Source organism: Phaseolus vulgaris, chromosome 6 (assembly GCF_000499845.2).
Source record: "Phaseolus vulgaris cultivar G19833 chromosome 6, P. vulgaris v2.0, whole genome shotgun sequence".
In the NCBI taxonomy this organism is placed as follows: Eukaryota; Viridiplantae; Streptophyta; class Magnoliopsida; order Fabales; family Fabaceae; genus Phaseolus; species Phaseolus vulgaris.
Genome location: NC_023754.2, coordinates 25,850,053 through 25,870,250, shown reverse-complemented (window position 1 = coordinate 25,870,250; position 20,198 = coordinate 25,850,053). Strand labels below are relative to the sequence as shown.

The following is a 20,198-nucleotide window of genomic DNA, read 5'->3' as shown; positions in this document are numbered from 1 at the left end:
ATAATAATAATATAAATTATATTAATAATAATAATATAAATTATATTAATAATAATAATATAAATTATATTAATAATAATAATATAAATTATATTCATATTATTAATATTATATTCATATTAAAAATTTTAATATTTATATTTATAGATTCACCATAATATTTAGTCTCATCTTCTCTTTTACAAATTCTAAATGGTTTATCTAATTAATAAACTATAACAACTATTCTCATTGGTAGGAAAAAGAGAAATTTATTAAACCAAGAGGAGTTAGGTGAATTGGTTTTCAATTTTTTTTATTAAAATATCTTTTATTGTAATTCTTTTAAAAACTTCTTTAGCATAGAAAAACTGAATACAATTATAATAGAAATAAGATTATTCAAGAATAGGTTCCAACACAAGAGATTTTTATTCTCTAATTTTTTTTTAAAATAATTTCAATAAAAAATCTTAATATAATCTCAATAATGCAATCTTAGAATTGTTAGACTTCACTTTTAAATCAAGTTTATTCAAAGAAACTAGTTATTACAAACTCAACAATACAAAAATAAACTCTTGAACACACTAAAAATAATATCAACTACAAGATAATATCAACCTCTATCAACTTTTGCTCACGAAGATGATATATGTTGATAAACTCTTGACCAACCTTTATCAGCTCTTTATCACCCAATAGAATATATGTTTTGTCAACTCTTGTTATAATAACAAACACTGCAAACACTTTCAATTTACAACTACAAAACAATATTGGAACATTCCAACAAATCAATACAAAATACAGAGAAAGAATTTACCCAAATGATTCATAACAGAAGCATTGATTAAAGGGAACAACAACACAAACCTTTATTAAATCTTTGATTTTCTTTAAATCTTGATGGCTCAAAAATGAGCATATGAAAACTCTTAGTTTATCACTTAAAATACTCTTTTCAATTTGTGATTCTTCCTTGTTGTGAAGGAATGAGTGAACCTTCTATTTATAGGGAATTTAAAAACACTAATTAAAGTTCCCGCTTTTAATAGATTATTTTAGTATTTAATCATTTTTTTCTTCCATAAATAGTTATAACAACTTTTGTTCTATTCAATTAAATGACTAAAGTAGGTTTTCAACTATACGATTTAATCTATTAAAAGTGAGATAATATGATAAATCATCTACACAAAATTTCAACTTTTTGCTTTAATCTATTTAAAAAGATATAATCGATTAGAATGTTTTAAAACTTTTTTCAAAATATTTTTCATGTTTTAAAACTCATTTTAAGATGATTGTGTGTTTGTCTCGTGAAAACCTTATGTGAAAGACTAAAATAATTTTTCAATAAAGTTAAGACACTTTAAACACATCTTCAACATCTTCATCTTCAAATTTCACTATCATCAAAACACTTCAATTAAGGTTTGAGCATTTTCAAGCTCGAGTTTAACACTCATTACCACTTTAATTTACAACGAGTACCCAAACTCATTATTCACTACTCCTTTTATCTTTTCCTGATATAAATAATATAAGTACTATTTTTCATGAAGTCATTTATGGCTTTTAGAAGTATTTTGTTATTATTTTTTCTTGTTAAATTACAAGGATAACTCTCTAATGACATGATATGCAAATAAGAATTCTTTGTGAGAGAGATACCTCACAAAGTGAAGGTTTTACAACGAACATGTTCTTTATCCTCCAGTAAGATATTTTTATGATCTAACACTTAAACAAATTTAGCAAGGGAGCATACACAATACATGACATTTCACATAACATTATTAATTGTTCCTACATGACAAGACAAACCTGCGTTAAATAAAGTCATTGTGAGTAACAAGTTAATCTTTTGTTACATTTTAAAATTGCACCAAAAGTTGGTAGCTTTTTAGCTTACATAATTTGAGTTACACTCAACATGTGTTTTGTAATACTTTTTATTTTGAACATGCTTTCCTTGTACTTACAACACAATTTTGACCATACAATAAAAAAAAAAGATATACAGAGTTTTTATGAAAATACGAATCAATATTTCGATATTTTGATAAAATAATTTGATATATTTGAATATGGTGTCTTATTATAAGACTTTGTCTTCTGTATTCTCTTGTTATGATTAAATCTTTTAAATTTAACAATTTATATAGTATAACTACATCTTAAATAATTAAATTTATTTGTTTTTCTTACAAAAACTTTTGTTATTTATAAAAAATAAATAAAGCTCTTCATCCAATAAAACATCATTATTACAATATATTTTTATCTTAAAATTTAGGGTTGGAATGAAAGTTATTTATATTTATAAATTTTTAACTTTGAAATGGTACAAACCTACTAGTATATATATATATATAAACAATGAAAATAATCTATTTACTTAATTGATGGAAAAAAAGTGTAATAACTAATATAAATTCTATTAATATTATTTAATTCATCCTCTTGTATAAAAAAGGTTTTCTCTAATCCTAAACATAAACTACACTTAATAACAAACATTGAATCATATTTGGTTTGATTTGAGGTATGAGAAATAAATGATTCATTTGTAGATACAGAGAGTAAATAAGTGAAGAATGATCTCTCTTTGGTTCACGTGATATAGAGACTAAATGAGTGGTTCACTTAATAGAACTTGAGTAGAAAATTTATTAATAGATATGATTAATTTAATTGAATTAATGAATATTGACAGATTTTTTTAAGTGCTGTACTTTTTAAAATATAAAATATTTTTTGGTTAAAAAAATAGTTAAAGAAACAAATATAAATTATCTCTTAAAAATATTATTAATTAATTTCTAATAATAATTATAAAAAATATAAAACAATAAAAAAATATTAAATACAGAAATAAATTAATAATTTACTAAATAATTCCTACAAATTCATTCCTTTCTCATAATCTTAAGTTTCTTTTAAAATCAATCTCATCCATAATCTCAAATGAATTTCCTTATACTCCATCAATAATAAAGAATTTGTAGGAATCAAACATTAATGCCTTTATTAATAGCTCAAAGATATTTATAATAGTTTTTAAATAACAAATTAGACATTTAACTGACTAATATTTATTATGCACATTAGAGAACATTAATTTCTCTATGTAATTACTTTTGAATAAGGTTATAATTTATAATCTCATGGGTATTACTCAATGTTTCACTACTAAAATCTATCTTAATCTTACAATGTGACTGGACTTAATTGCTGAGTTGAATTTGGACATACCATTAATTCAGACAAAGGAGAAATAGATAACATTGAATAGAATAGTTTCATTTTAGTCTTAAATTTTAGATCGGTGGAATCTGATCAATTTATCGGTTAGTGTGATTATAAATGTGTGAATCAGAAGTGCCATTTTTTAGTGTAAGTCCATTTGAGAGGTATTGTACTGGTGCCAATGTACCAAAAACCATTTTTGAAAACCAAATTGACAATTTAGCCCTTCTCCATAATAAATGGTACTATTAATTGTATCACCCAATTTTTGAAGAAGATAAAATCTGACATGCTTCATTCACATCTGTTGTTAATTGTTATCAAAAGATTAAAAATAAATAAATAATTAATAGCATTAAAGATCTTTCATAAGTATTTTATGTTTAATGTTTAATGTTTAATAATCAGTACACTTCAATTATATACTTACCTCACTTCTTACAAATTATATCTCACATCACAAAATTATATCTCACATATCACATCAACACATTCTAACGGCTAAATAGTCCATCACTTTTTGAATTGTTCTTAAAAAAAAGAAAAAATCTTAATTATTTTTTAGTGTGGTATTAAACGCTATTAACTATTTGGTTATTAAAATTAAAATTTAAGTGTCAAACTAATATTATCAAATTGTCTTTTGTTTATTTAAAGACTGGATTAAAAGAGTGTCTGGGTTGTTATTAATTTAGTTAATTAAAAGAATAGGAAAATCCTAATTAGTTTTTAATGTAATATTAAATGTTATTAATATTTAGTAATTAGAATTTGAATTTAAGAGACAATTTATATTATGAAATTATGTTTTGTTTATTTATAAGCTGTAACAGGTACTTATGATCATATACATGCCATGAGAGTAATTATACTGCATTAATTTTGAAGAAAGGAGAAGAAGAAAGATTAAAAAGAAAATATAAAGAAAGCTTCTTCTTTCTTCCACACGTCCTTCGGAGATGCAGACACAGGCAATTCTATTTAATGATGTTAAAGCATGACTTTGCTGAGTTTTTGTTTAATGCAGAGAAAAGGAAAAGGCTTTGTTTGGTTCCAAGAGTTCTAGAGGATAAGCCTAAGATTGGATGAGCCTCTCTAGCTTACTATCTGTTTTTTTCCTGACTCAGTTCCTCAGATCTATTACCACCCCTTTCTGCATTTTCCCTCTCTCTTACAAATTACCATCCTTTTAGTCCATTGCCTGGTAAGACATGAGTAAAGAGGAGATTTTGAAGATACAGGTGCGCTCTTTCACTCTCTTTCATCAAACAAGTCTTCACCTTTCTCATTTTCATCTGTTAATTTTCAAGCTTTTTACTTCCTATGCTGTGCTGTGTTTGGTTTTCTTTTTCCTTTTTTTATCTTGTCTGTGTGTGCCATTTCTGATAAAGTATCTTGTTTTCTTTTGCTTTTACTTCCCCATTTTAATAATTCCTCTTATTTACAACGAAATTTCTCTTTATTCTGTGTTGGCTCTTGGGATTGCTTGAACATGCAGAAATGTGTTCTCAGAGTGAACATACACTGTGACGGGTGCAAGAGCAAAGTCAAGAAAATCTTGCAGAAGATTGATGGTATGTATGCATCTATTTCACCCTGTTAGAAAAGAAAAGAGAAGAAAAAGACCATGTTATGTTTCACTCTTGAAAGCTTTATTTTTATTCTGTATCTTGAAAGAAAAAAAAATCTCATATCACTATCCATATCTTGAATAAATAGTGTGTTTGGTTATTTATTAAGTCTATTTCACAGGGGTGTTTACCACCGAGATAGATGCAGAACAGGGGAAGGTGACGGTTTCAGGGTTTGTGGACCCCAACGTTCTCATCAAGAAGCTTGCAAAGTCAGGAAAACATGCAGAAATCTGGGGTGCCCCTCCCAAAGGAAACAACAATAATGGCAACAACAACCAGAACAACATTGCTAACCAGATGAAGAACATACAAATTGACAATGGTAAAGGTGGGGGAAATAACAAGGGTCAAAAGGGTGGTGGGAATAACCAGCCCAAGGGTAATAATCAACAAGGGCAGCACCCCCAACAGCAGAACCCTCAACAACAGCAGCTTCAGCAGCATCTGCAACACCTTCAGCAGATCAAAGGGTTCCAAGATCTGAAGCTGCCTCAATTCAAGGAAATGAAGATGCCCAACCAGAACCCCAACCCCGTCAAAGGGGTGAAGTTCAGGCCTGAGGAAGAAGATTTATCAGATGATGAATTAGATGAAGAGGATGATGAGTTGGACTATGAGTATGAAGATGAAATGGATGATCCTCAGTATCATCCTCTGAATAAGATGATGATGATGAAGCCCCCTATGGGTAAGCCGCCTATGGGTAATGCCCCTATGACTAATGGGGCTCAGATGATGTTGAATAACACTCAGATGATGTTGAATAACACTATGAATGCTCAGAAAGGTGGCAATGGTGGTGGAGCTAATGGAAAGAAAGGAGGTGGCGGTGGAGGACCTGGGCCTGTGCAAGTGCATAACATGGGTGGTGGAGATGGAAAAATTGGTAATGGAGGAAAGAAAGGTGGTGGTGGCGGCGGCGGTGGAGGCAATAATCATAATCAAGGTGGAGCTAACAAAAACAACGGTGGCAAAAATGGAGGTGGAATGCCAGATGGTAAGAATGGAAACAACAAAAATAATGGTGGTGGTGTTGTTCCAAATGGCAATGTGAATGGAGGAAAGAAGGGTAATAATGGAATGGGTGAAGGTGTTCAAGCTATGAACATGTTTCCAAACATGGGTGGACACACTCCTAGTATGGTTGGGGCTAATGTGGGTTCTATGGGTAACATGAACATTCCTATGGGCAACATGCCAATGCCCCAGATGGGTAACATCCCAGCAGTTCAAGGCCTACCAGCTGGTGCTCCCATGAATGGGGGTGGAGGCGGTGGAGGATACTTCCACCACCTTGGAGGTGGTGGCGGTGGTCCAGATATGATGCCTGGCAATCCTTACCAACAACAGCAATACATGGGTGCAATGATGAACCAACAAAGGGCAATGGGTAATGATAGATTTCAACCAATGATGTATGCTAGGCCTCCTGTGCCAGTCAATTATATGTACCCTTCTCCTTATGGCTACCATGCTCCTCCTCCTCACGAGCCATATTCCAACTTTTTCAATGATGAGAATACTTCCAGCTGCAGTGTTATGTGAAGAGTAATGGGTGGTGATGCTGATAAGAGAGGGTTCTCTGGTTATGGATGCAAAGCCCTTTCTAATCTGATGATGCAATATTATACAATGGAAATGAGTTTCAATTTTTAGTTTGGTGTTCTTCAATTTTCTTCCTATCCCTTTTCTCCAAGTTAAACTAGAGCTTTTGGTCACCATAGGGGACTAATTTATATAGATCTTATAATATTTTATGATCGTGAGAACTATGAGATCATCATGTAACTGAGGATATGGTGATGATGGACTTCCTCCATGGGAGATGTTTATGTGTGTTTATATGTTGCAAACAGAAATAAATTTCAGAAAAAAAAAAGAAGAGAATGGGTTAAACAAGAAATGTCTCTCTCACTCACTCTTTTTTCTCCGTCAAAAAGACTTAAATTTTCTTGACAATGAATAATCTTCTTTTGGTGTTATTATTCTTTATAATTTGATCTGGCACGCACAGTAACATCATGTCCATTAAAGAATGGTTTGTGTTGCTTTTAGACATTATAGTATTTGACACTGTCCCTGGTTTCAATGTGAGGGAAATCATGAATGTTTGCGTGGTGGGGTGCACACTGAAGTTGGCATATTGAGGGATGGACCCAGCCAGCCAGCATCAACCAAGAACAGTGGTTTTATATAGACTCTTGTGATAAGGGTTGGGTGGGGCACCATTCATCATCAGCATCACTATATTGTGATAACCCCCAAATTCCTGTGTCAGTACTGAATTTATTTATTGCTAAAATACTGTTTATTTATTTATTATTATTATTTAGTTACAGCACCCACAAACCGGTACTGTCAATAAAGATTCCTTTCAAGAGTTACTCCTTCACCATTGTATTAAATCATAAGCAATTCTGTAACAAAGAAAAGTAAAATCATAGGTAATTTTTAGTTGGACATTATTATTGAACTGGTTTGCGAATATTGATATTTTTGAAAAGAGGTGCAGTGCAGTAGGGCAGAGTTGGGTTTGGATGCATTGAAGGGGGAAGAGAAGAGGTACAGAGTTAACATAAACCCAACAACGAATTGCTGTCTTCTTCGTCTCTGTTCATTTTCTCTTTCTCACTCATAACAATCACTCTGACACAACGGTACTCACCCCTGCAAAATATATTATCATTCAACATGAAACATTTTAAGTTAATAAATGTTAATCAATCTCATTATATTATCTTTCTTATTTTGCTCTTCATTCACACTTTACCAATATACCTCAAAACTGCCTATTTTTACTGTTCTTTTCATTGTTTTAAGTGCCTTCTTTAAATGTTTTAAACATTAAGTAAACATTCTAATCTATAAAGTGTACCAATACTAAAATTATAATAACTACATATTTTTAGATATATCAGTTATATTTTATTTTATAATACATAATTTAGAGTATGTTTTAAGCTATTTTTATTTGTTTAATATTTTATTAACAAGGTATTAAAATTCAACAAAGGATGAACATTGATTAAGAAGATCACGTGTACAGGTAGAATAAAAAAGAATGAGTAATTTGATAGACAATTTTATAGTTAGTTGTGGGAGTAGTATGCTAAGTTCTTGTTTGATTTGCTAAAAACAATAATAAGATTGGGCAGGACAAAAAAATGTTTCAAGTTTAGTTAAAAATAGGCAAAGTGAAAGTTATAGATCCAAATAACAAGAGAAATGGAAAAATTCTAATTCTTTTATTGAATAGTGTTAAGAGACCAAAAAAGTTGAATGGTATATAAAATATTCAAAAAAATTATAATTATAATTATTATTTTTTATTATTGTTAGCAAAAATACACGTGTGTATGTGTATTTACATGTTTTTATTAGATTAAAAGATATATAATTTTATTGTAAACAAATAATTAAAAAAATAATATAATTTAATATATATATATATATTTGTAAAAATATTATTAAATTTGTTTATAACCTTTATTTTCAAGAAGAGATTATATAAAAATTATTCAATTATTTATTTTATTAAATAAATAAAATTATTTTTTATTTTTTAAAAAAATCCAATTAAAAGATGGCATAAAAAAATTACTATCTCTTTATATGATGATATAGATTATTATTATTATTATGATGATGGTCATTAGCATTCCTATCATTGTCTATTATTATTATTATAGTCTCTTATACAATGATTATATTAAGATAAATAATAAAGTTGTACATTAATGTATGTATTTCAATAAAATAAAAATTTAACCTAGTAAAATTATAATAAATAAGAATTGTCTTATGTATTGTGCATAATTCACAATATACTTGTACTGAAATGTTTTTCTGATGTATTAAAAGATAAAAAGAGAAAGTTTAGATTTTTTAATTAGAAAAGGAAAAAAATATTTTCACTCTTTTTAGATATGTTTTAATCAGTACCATAAGAGTATACTAAAAACTTATACCTATATAGCCAAGTGTATTCACTGTTCATTAAATTTGTATTCAAATTATATTTGATTCTATTACATATTAGTAGTTGATGAACATTTTTTTTATACTACTTCAAAAGAATTGTATGATGTTAATTAAATTAAAATTAAAATTCAAGATATTATTTATTTATATTAAAATAAATAAACTTAAAATGTACATTGTAATTAAATACATTGTAAAGCTATTTTTCCTTCTCAGTAATAAATAGTATGCATACAAGAGAGGGGAAAAAGGTTGTTTTGAAATCAATTTTGATTCTTGGTGGTTCATCTTCATTAGATTGAGAAAATATTTAGTTTTGAACATTTTAGCTTTTTGTATGGTGCTTGAAAGCCAAAATTAGGCATCAAATTGAGGAGAAAAGGCAAAAGAGTGTAGGTGTATGTCTACGTAGGCGTGAGACAATCAAGTTAATCATGGAAGATGTAGCAGGTGTTCATGTTTTGTGCAGTCATGTTTAGCACTTTTTCTTACTTTTAGTGGGTCCTTCCTTTTGACCACACAGAAACCCTATACTCTTATGTGGACCCTCTTATCTCAACCTACATTGCTATTTCCATTCAATGGACCATTTTTTTCTACACTTACATCACTTCATATTAAGATTCTCCTCTTTTAATCTATGCTTAATAATATATTTTTCATTTATCTTTTAATCATACTTGAATACTAGGGAAGAAACAAAAATGATTTTTTCTATTTTTTCACATTTTAATCTTTATCTTGATTATATTAATTAAATTAAAGATAACTTGTAGATTAAGATAATCAATCACACATGACAGTGTGAGAATTGTCAAAGTCTTTGAGTATAATTAATTAATTAATATAAAATAAAGTATTATCATTTAAGTGTCATCTATAGACATAGCTTAGCTATATGTGAATTTTTATATCAGAGCAAAAGCTACCAATAAAATTCAATGGCGCCACCTGATATATTTCTCTTATTAAAATATTATTATTTTAGACATTAGGTCATGATTATTAGTTTATTCAATTCCAGTAATTATTTGATTAGATATTTGGTTACTTTGTGACGAAGTTTCTTTCCAATAAAATCTAGTAGAATTTGACTTATGATTATTGGTTAAGGATTTGTTTGAGTAATTTATGATTCCACTCACCTAATCTATTCACACTATTATTATTATCATCATCAAGTTTCTTCCATTTTTTTATACACTAAATTGTATGTGCTAGATATTCATTCCTTCTAATTTTCACTGGTGTGATAACCCCTCTCTGACTCCTTTCCTAAAGAGGACAAAATCTTAGTCTATTATACTTCTGTTCTTATTTTCAATATTTCTCACCTTTAACTTCTGCTACTGGAAAGATAGATGTTGCAAATGGACCTACACTAAGAAGTGAATTAATTATTTAATTTAATAAAAGAATATTTCTTTATTCATTGTCATTTTTAATTTGTTCAACCTTTTCTCAATATGGTATGATAGATATAAAGGATGAGTTGACACAATTATAATTATTCATTATTTATATTTATTTGTGATACAGGTATTATTGTTTTGTAAGTTTATGAATGTCATATGAGCAATTCAGTAGAAGAGTTCAGTTGAATCAAAGTAATTCTTGATTACAACTTCAAAATCAAATATTTGATTTGGTTCTAATAAACCTATAAAACCTCCTTAAATACTTATATTAAGTTACAATAAGATTGGTAGAGCCCTTATATTGATGTTGCAAGTTATAAAAGGTTGTTAGACTAATAGTGGAAAACTTTTGTACCTGATTTCTATCATATTAATTATATATTAGTTTTTACAACCCAACAACTCAATTAATTTTTCAACAATCAAACTATGGTTCATTACAACTTTCTTTTTAAGGTTGTTTGACACCTTAAATGGAATCAAAGGAATGTTTACATTCCTAGCAAGTTTGAACTTCATTTGCTTGACTTTTCTAATTTAAATTGGGTTTGAAGTCTATTTTAGATTATTGATTTTTTTTTATTTCTTTCTTGGTGTTTTAATAGGCAATGAATGATTTCCAATTCCTCCTCTTAAAGTGAATATTGTGTTCTTGCATTTTGTAAACTTCAATAATATAATAATATATTAATATACCTTCTTAATGATTTGTAAATTAATTATCATTGTGCTCATGTAATTTATCGTGACAATCACAGTGTCATACACATTATGATCAATCCTCCTGGTCCATAAAATAACCAAACATCTTAATATATTATCTTTTTGTTTGTGATTAAGTGTAAAGTGGTGTTATATTAGATTAATTCTAATTCTTTTAGAGGACTAGTTAACTACATTTTCTTTTCTACAACTATTATACAAGAGAATTAATTCAGAATTGTTTTCCTCATTATTTCATTTCTTTATTCATTGTGTCATTTTAATCTATTAAACTTTTTTTCTTAATACACATTAACCATTCTAACCTAAATTATCACTGTTTTATTTTTTGTTCAAACATTTTATTCATACAGTTGTTGAAAGCAATAGGTCTAAAATTGAGCATGTTGGATAAAGATGAAACAATAAAAGAGAGGTATAAAATTAAGCTTTTAAAATAAATGTGAAAAATTAAAACAAAGGTACAAAATTAAGCTTGTTGTCTAAATATGAAACGATAAAAAAAGAACAGTTTAAAGTTAGAGGGTCTTAAACACAAATAAAAACTAAATGTGAAGAAAAAAATGACCATGAAAATGTGAGGTGAGAAGAGATAGTGTATGAGGGAGTGTCTAAATTGACTTTTTATTATGTCTCTGTTACACATAAATATTTTATAAAAAACCTTCAATTTCTTGCGACAGTAGTTAGATCTCCATAGATTAAAAACTTAATACATATGTGAACAAGAATATATTTATATATATATATATAAATATTTTTTTTATCAGAGATCTTCGGTTTTTTTTTTCCATTAATAATCTATCAACTTCAATAATTAATTTTTCACTTATTTTTTTTTAAGATAATCAAGTGTATATTTTGGAAATTGGTTCCAATTAGAAACCATTTTGAATAATTGGACAATAGATTTTAAATTATGGTATATGGGTTCTTTAGGAATTTTTGTTTTATTTTTTATAGTAAACTAAATAAAGAGAAAAATATTATATATTTACCTTTTCAATTCTTCTATTTTTTCCATTAAATTTAAATGATTTTTCCCGTATTTTATGTATTTTACTTTTCTTGTTTATTACAACTTTATCCAAATGATATCTGAATATTTATTATTATTAAAATAAAAAGAACATATAAATAGAAAATTGAGTTATTGAGGTTTCATTTTAAAATAATCACTATCTCTTTAGAAGTTTCCTTTTTTCTTTTTCTGCATTCTCTCTAAGATTATAACCTCCTCGTTAATTAGTTTGACGATCGAAGTCCGTCATTAGACTCTTGACAGCAAAGACTACAAGACTTTCCGATCAGAATCTTTGATAAAGTAATTTCATTTTTGTTCTTCTCTTTGAGTCAAATTTTGAACTTGTTAAGCTTGTCTCACTCTAGGATTTGCATGTGATTCTTTTAGCTTCAGAATTAATCTATGTTAGCTTAAGATCCTAGTGATATATTTTTTTTTATGGTCACTAAAGGGGTGACCCAACCCTTATACACAAATTAAGAAGAGAGATAAGATAGGACCTCACACCCCCAACCTATTCTAAACTCCCAAAAAAGAACTACCAGTTATGCCTAATGATATAGTTAGATTTTTTATTAGGATATGTGATGCAGGTTAAACTTCCCTTAAACAATTTTAGGATTTGGAGCTCTTAGTGAGCATTTGTTCAAGTTCAGGTGAGGGAATCTAGTTTTAATTTTAAATAAAACCATAGGTTAGAAGATCTAGATGTGGGGGTGACGTGGTCACTAGTTCCAAATTTGGTTTGCAGAATTGAATTTTTTATCAGTAATGCAGGGTATTGTTTGAAATAAAATGTGAATATGTTGATTTTGATATGGATAATTTACGGTAGATGTTTTTGTTTGAATATGAAAAATAGGTTGATTTGTATAGTTGATATAGTGTAAGTTGCTCTTAAAGTGAATGAATTATTGAAATTGTTTTTGTTTGACAATTATGATTCTAGGCAAAATTATGCAGATTTGTCTGCATATCTCGCTCAAGCGAGAAATAATTCTCACTCAAGCGAGAAATAATTCTCACTCAAGCGAGAAATAATTCTCACTCAAGCGAGAAATAATTCTCACTCAAGCGAGAAATAATTCTCACTCAAGCGAGAAATAATTCTCACTCAAGCGAGAAATAATTCTCACTCAAGTGAGAATATAAAGAAAAGATGGTGTACTCTCGGGTCCGTTTTCGCTCAAGCGAGAAGGAATCTCACAGGCAAAAATGGGGCGAATTTTGGAGTGTTATTGGGTTTAATCTCACTCAAGCGAGAGAATTTTCTCTTAGACGAGACTCATTCTTGCTCAAATGAGCAAATTTTCGCCTAGACCAATAAAAAAAACTTAAAATTTTTATTTTTACTTTTGAAATCCTAGTTTATTATTTCTTATTGTTTTTTTAGTGAAAAATCTAAATTTTATATAAAAATATGATTAAAGAAACTTAGTTATGTGTTTAAGTGAATTTTGAGATATATTTAGATTGTTTACAAAGTTTAAAATATGATGTGATTGAATGGTGTATTGATGTGTTAAGTGAAGTATACAATGAGGTGAAAGTGTTATCAAGACATAGTATTTTCATAAAAGCAAATATCGTGTTGAGATTGTTATTGGGTGTCTTGATTTGTGAGTATCTTGTGAATGAGATGATCCTAACTCTACTGATATAATGGAATCACATAGATGAAGTTATTCCGTTGGTGAGAGTCGAAAGAGGTTCATATGACTTTGTTTGTGGTTAAAATATAATCTGTTTTTTCAGGTCATACGAATTTATCCTGTCATATGAAATGATGAGATATTGAAATAATTATGCGCATGACTGTTTGATTTCACAACGAGTAATATGATAGGGGTAGGTCTCTGGATGCTAATATAATAATTAATTATTTTTTATTTTTAAAATTAGTTTTTATTTAATTTTTTTTATAGTAGTTACTTGTAAAATCCAATTGAATTCTCTTTTATATTATATTTGTTATAAAAAAATTGATTTAATTAATTATATTGATAAAAAATAGATCTATCTTTCAACTCTTGGAATTAAAAAAGATTACTTTTATGAAATTTCTTGAGATTAATATAAGTTTTATGAATCACGGACTTAACAGTTTCAAATCCTAATTAGTATCTCCTCTACCTTATTCATTCAATGGATAACGCTATGTTTTGCAAAGTTGATGTGACTGTAATACAGTTAACTTTAGGCTGCATGATTACCTTGAAGAAATAGGCCAAAATTCTTTTGCATTTGTCGGCGGAGTCCTTTAAAAAAATTTCCAGAATTGGATTTTACTATTACTTCTTTTTAAACTCTGAAATATTTTACACCATCAACATTGAATTCAATATAGTTTTTTAAATATAAAGCAAACAAGTTCATCAAAATCAATTCAATCAAATTCAAAACAAATAAACCTTAATTCTCTTTCGATGGAAATTTGATCAAGGAGCTTGATAAATCCTCAACAGTGCCTATCATGGGTTGTTCCACTAATTTGATTGGGAAGCCGAGAATTGAGTTGATTCAAAGTTTTAAGTAAAATTATATTCAATATTCTAATTCGCTACATTTTCATTAAATTGGTTTCATTTTTTTTATTTTTGAAATGTTTATTTCTTTACAAATTTTCCAATATAATGTTTTCTGTTAATTTCTGTTAAATTAACCCATATACAACATAATAAAAAATATTTGATATATTACATAAAATCAAGGTTATTTGTAACATCCCACTAAGTACTAGATTAGTATTAATTATCATATGATATCAAGAATACACATTCCACAAATTTATTAAATATGTATAAGAAACCATTTGACTATCCTTCGTATCAAAATGCACATAAATTAATATTACAAACACTGCTGCATTCTACTCTTAAAATAGTGGTACGTTAAATTAGATTTAGATATATGCACATGTTATATTACATTCACTAAGTTGTCACCACAATAAAGTTACATAATAAGACATAATTCACTCATATGTCAGGATAAATCCATATGATTTACTAAATACAGTTTTTTTACACTATACCTTTTTCGACTCTCACCACCTAATATTTTCCTCTAAATAAATCCAATATCAGTAGAGTCAAGATATTTCATATACAATCTCAAATTTAATACACAATCTGCACATCTCAAAATAGTATTTTCTCCATATAAATAATCATGCTTACAATTCATCATAACTATAAAAAATCAAATAATCAATATATTGATTAACATTCACATCCAAATCATTTAAATCAACAAACAAATAAGTAACGAATAATTTTTTGGTTTCAACAAAAATTTGTTTGGTTGAACGAAAATCTAACTTAGAATAAGATTAAATTTATGCTTTATTTTCACTTTAACCAAAAAATAACTCAAGTTAACTTTTTACCTCATTTTTGTTTGAGTAAAAGTAAAGCTAAGAGAAAATACTAATTTCTTATTATATTTTTACTTGAGTAAAAAAAAAATGCTTTAAACATTTACCAAAAAATAATATAACAATTTTATGTTAAGTTTTAACTAGTAAAAAAAGGAGTAAAAAAAGAGTTGAAAAGAGAAAAAGGTTGATCATAATAATAAGCTGTTCATTTGGTGGCTTTGTTTTAGGCACAGTGATATGGTGTGATATTTGGTCTTTCACGTGCTTTAGGATCTCGAGAGATATAACACAAAACCAAATGATTGTAGCTAACTGCATAAAGTTGAAGCAACAAATGATGTTAGTTGAACCAGTTTAAATTTTTTTGAAAAAAGTCTTGAGAGGAAGCAAAGTTTGACTCCTTAGTTAGTCTTTTGGGATTGCTAAATGTTCAGCTATACTTTACTCACATGAGTGAAAAGCAGCAAGTTGTTCTTCTTGCTTGGTGTTCAGAAAAATGTTGACAATAGAGACAAAAGCAAGATAAAGTTCACACTGCTTTTGTGCTAATGTCAAATTCTTCCCTTCTACTCCAATCTCATCAATAATGTACTAAGGATATTAGTAAATTGATTTAACAGGGTTATTGAAATTATTATTAAAATAATAAACTTTGTATATTGATTGATTTTTTCTTCTATACTCTTTGATTTTTATTTTCTTAAAGTTTGTAAGATTTTTTTGGTTGATATTTATCAATGTTATTTATTAATTATAATTATTTTGATTGACATTATTAGTCTAAATTTTTTTTATTAACTTTTAGTTAATACTACGAGAAAATTATAAAATAAAAATTAATTTGTATGCACTAAAAATAATTAGTTGTTATAGTGACTAAATTAGAGACTATTTAATTATTATAACAATTAATTATTATTTTTTTTAAAATTAATTTTTATTTCATATTTTTCTTGTAGTAATATTAGTTAGCAAGGAAACCTAATTAACATTGAAAAAAATAGTATTGTAAATATGAGACACACATAATAACGTTTGAATATATTGTATAGTCATAACAAACTTAATTCTAGTTAAGTTTGTTAATATTATTTTATTAATTTTATTTATTAAAGTATTTATGAATTATTTATAAATATTTAATTTTATGTTTAAAATTTCAATAAATTTACCTGAATCTACATGAAAAGAATTTACAATTCTTGATTTAATTTTAAATCAAATATAAATTTCTATAATTGTAAATAATCTTATAACTTTTTAGAATTTTAATTTACTTTAAAATTTTATATTGAGAAGACATATTATGTTATACAAATTTTCAATAGCAATAAATTATTCCCAAGAGATTGATTATCTAAATATACTATAAAATTGTTAATATCATGAGTTTTTGGAAAGGTTAAAACTCCATGTTAAAATATTAGGAGACAATAGATGTATCAAGAAGTTGTATTTGAGTCTTCTTGTCGAAATACAAATAGTGAAATTTAGCTATTATTGTTTTAAAAGGAAAACAATAACAATGATGATGATGAGTAGATAACATATGTATTAACGAGTAAAAGAATTTTCTAAATAAACATATTTTGTATAAATGAATAATATAAGTTTAAGAACATTAATTATGCCAATTTTAATTAATATATAATATAATATAATAGAAGTTGTAAGTTTAATATAATAAATCCACAACATTATGTCAAAAAGTCACCTTAAAGTTCATTAGTGCTACTAAAAATTATTAAGGAATATTTGGACCATTTTTTCTACAAGAATTTGTATAAAAAAAGATGAAATACAAAAATTCAACAAATTAAAAAAAAACTATAAAGACTAATTTATATATAAACTAATTTTAGTTTTTGAAGAACTTAATTTTAATTTTTTAATATTATTTTATCTTAAAATTTATTCTAAAGGTCATCTCAATAAAAAAAATTGAGTTATCCAGAAAAAATGGTGTTAGATATCATACACTTAATTGCAAGACTTTTGAAAAGTTGATAAATTTTATATCCTAAGGGAATTGTCATTAGTAATTGTTATATATAAATTCAATGTTAAAGGGGGAGGGTTATAGAAGTATTAATTTAAGAAAGTGATCTTAATAGTAAATGAAGTCAAGGTATAAAAGCTGTAAAATAAGTGTAAAATGTTTATTTCTTAATTGAAGAATTGTTTGAAAAGTCAAAGTGAGGAACTCTTTAGTGCAAAACACGAGGTCAAGCAGTCGAGGTTGAGCAGTAGAATCACATGTGGCTAACAGTCCATGTTTTCGAGGCAATACCAATTCGAGAAACTTAGAATTATGTTCTTCATCATCTCTCTTATTCAATCAATTTAATTAAACTTATTTCAACCATTCTAGGTTTCTTACAAATATATTGTACAAGTATGTTTTGATTGTATAAGTTAATAGATTTTATTTGAGATGTTTCATTTCACAAATTTGGCAAAGTAAAAAATTCTTTATTTTGATTTGTATACATCATTAGATTTTGATAAGGTTAAATTCATGCTGAAGTAATTAGTATTGTTAAAAAATTTGATCTATTAAATATAAAGTTAAACTTGTATCAACAAAACACTATCAGGACAAGACTTAAAATAAGTTACTTGTGTAACAATTTGAATTAAAAATAATCAATAGCACGGATTGTTCTTAGATGATGAGACAATATGTTAAAGAATGTAGAAGGGTAATTTTTGTTTTTCTAATTTTTAACACTTAATTAATAAATTGAGATAATAGAAATGAATTGGAGATGTAGTTCTAGTAATTTTATAATTTATAATTTATAATAATATATAATCAGAATTCTCATGTTATTCTACTTTACTTAATATTTGAAAATTATAGTACAAAAGTTTGATTTTATTTAATTAAATTCTTTATTATAATATAACTTCAATACAATGTATAATAAATAATATATCTAATTATCTTATCTTCGTCAAATAAATAAATTTATACAAAATAAAATTTATATATATATATATATTATTTATAGAAAATGATAAGTCGCAGACGGAATAAAAATTGTGTACATATATGTGCAAGAGTTGCGAGTTTATGTGAATGATAATTTATGTTAGATACTTGATGAATTTTAAGAAAATGTGTGCGAGTTGATGACTTTATGTTTGTAATTGAATTTTAAATTATATAATTTTTTTTATAACTAGCTTTCCCTGTATTTAGTTTTGTGTTTGTTTTATCTATCTACGATGATCGTGTATTTTCTACGGAAGTAGACGAGACTTTCCGCGAGAGAACTTTCTGATGAGCAAATAAAAGATAAATAATTATTTTTTATTAATTTGAATTATTATATATATATTGAAAACTCGTGCACATTATAATTTTAGATGTAGAAAAAATATAAAAAATGTTACATATAGCTTATTTTTAAATAATTTTGAACAGTGTAAATGATTTTGAAGTTTTCTCTTTTACACAGTTGATTATATAAGATATTTTTAGTTAAAAACATGGTTATAAGAAATAAAAATAAGTGAGCTAGTATTGATTCAAAAATTGGTAAGGGGAAGGATTGATATCTTACAGTTTTGTTTTTGTTGATGATGGCATGTCTTTTAGCTGCAGTCATAAACTGCGGAAAAGTTTTTGTAGTTAGAAATTGAAAAGATTAGTATCAGTACTAATTACTCATTGTGTCTCTGTGCAAACCAAGGGAAGTTAACAAGTCCACACTCCACACAATAATACACTCTAAATTCCTAGTCTATGCTTCAAGTTCCAAGTAACTCAACCCTACTATTATAAATTAAATCAACATAATATTCTACTACTCCTTCTACACCAGACAAACTGCTTCATCCCTCACTGCACACCATCATTATTCAACTAATCACACAAACTAATAATGCTCTCATTAATATATCTTTTCTTTTTCTTCTCAAAAAACAAGATATTCTACAATCCATGTTAATCCCATACAAAATTTAATTATTACTACTTCCCTTTTAAATTAATATGTATTTATTCAACCATTTTTACCCCACTCTCCATTCATTTTTTATTTCTTTCTCATTTCTCATTCTCAACTTATTCTTTTCTATTTCCATCCTTTATCATTTGTTTCCTCATCATCATTTTTTTTGTTTCTAATTAATCTTCTTAATTTTAACAGAAGAAAATACAAGCATACATGTTTATTTTCTTCAAGTAAATAATTCAGAAAGGAAGTGGGCATTAAAGTTTTACAAATAAAAAAAAAAATCAGAAAACTTAACTACTTGAAATAAATTGATTGAACTGAATTGAAATAAAATTGAAAATTGAAGAGATGAAAAAAGTTGATTAAACTGAAAGGATGAGGAAACATGAGTAGTGAGGGACAAAGGCAGTGATGATTGTTGTGTAGTGTGATGAAGGTCAAATTCACATGGTCTCAGTTTTGTTGGATTGGGTGAATGAAAATGAATATGAATAGGAATATGAATATGGTAATACAATACAACCTTGGTTTTGGTGTAGTTGAGACTTGAGAGAGTCTTCTGACTTCTTGTCTCCTATAATAACCAAAATGGGCCTCCCAACTTCAAGTACTACCAACTTATCTTTCAATTTTTTTTATTTTATTTTATCAGTACACGATTTTGCCTATATATTATACCCAAAAGATTTCTTATTAGTACATAATTCACATGCATAAATTGTTTAAAATAAACTTTTCAATGTTACCCACTATCTTGAAGTTCATCTTTTAATTGATTATTATAATATGTTAAAATATATATTGGTCCGCTATATGCACAGTCTCTGGTTATTATAAAAT

The 20,198-nt window shown here is 27.1% G+C and overlaps 1 protein-coding gene across 1 annotated transcript; it reads left to right on the top strand.

Annotated features, from left to right (window-relative positions):
* The first annotated feature begins 4,038 nt into the window (after window positions 1-4,038).
* On the top strand, window positions 4,039-6,523 carry LOC137832266 (heavy metal-associated isoprenylated plant protein 33-like). The gene is made up of 3 exons (XM_068640326.1): window positions 4,039-4,475; window positions 4,733-4,808; window positions 4,987-6,523. Exons 1-3 carry the CDS (start codon window positions 4,446-4,448, stop codon window positions 6,411-6,413), a joined length of 1,533 nt encoding a protein of 510 aa, XP_068496427.1. The 5' UTR covers window positions 4,039-4,445; the 3' UTR covers window positions 6,414-6,523.
* Window positions 6,524-20,198: the final 13,675 nt, after the last annotated feature.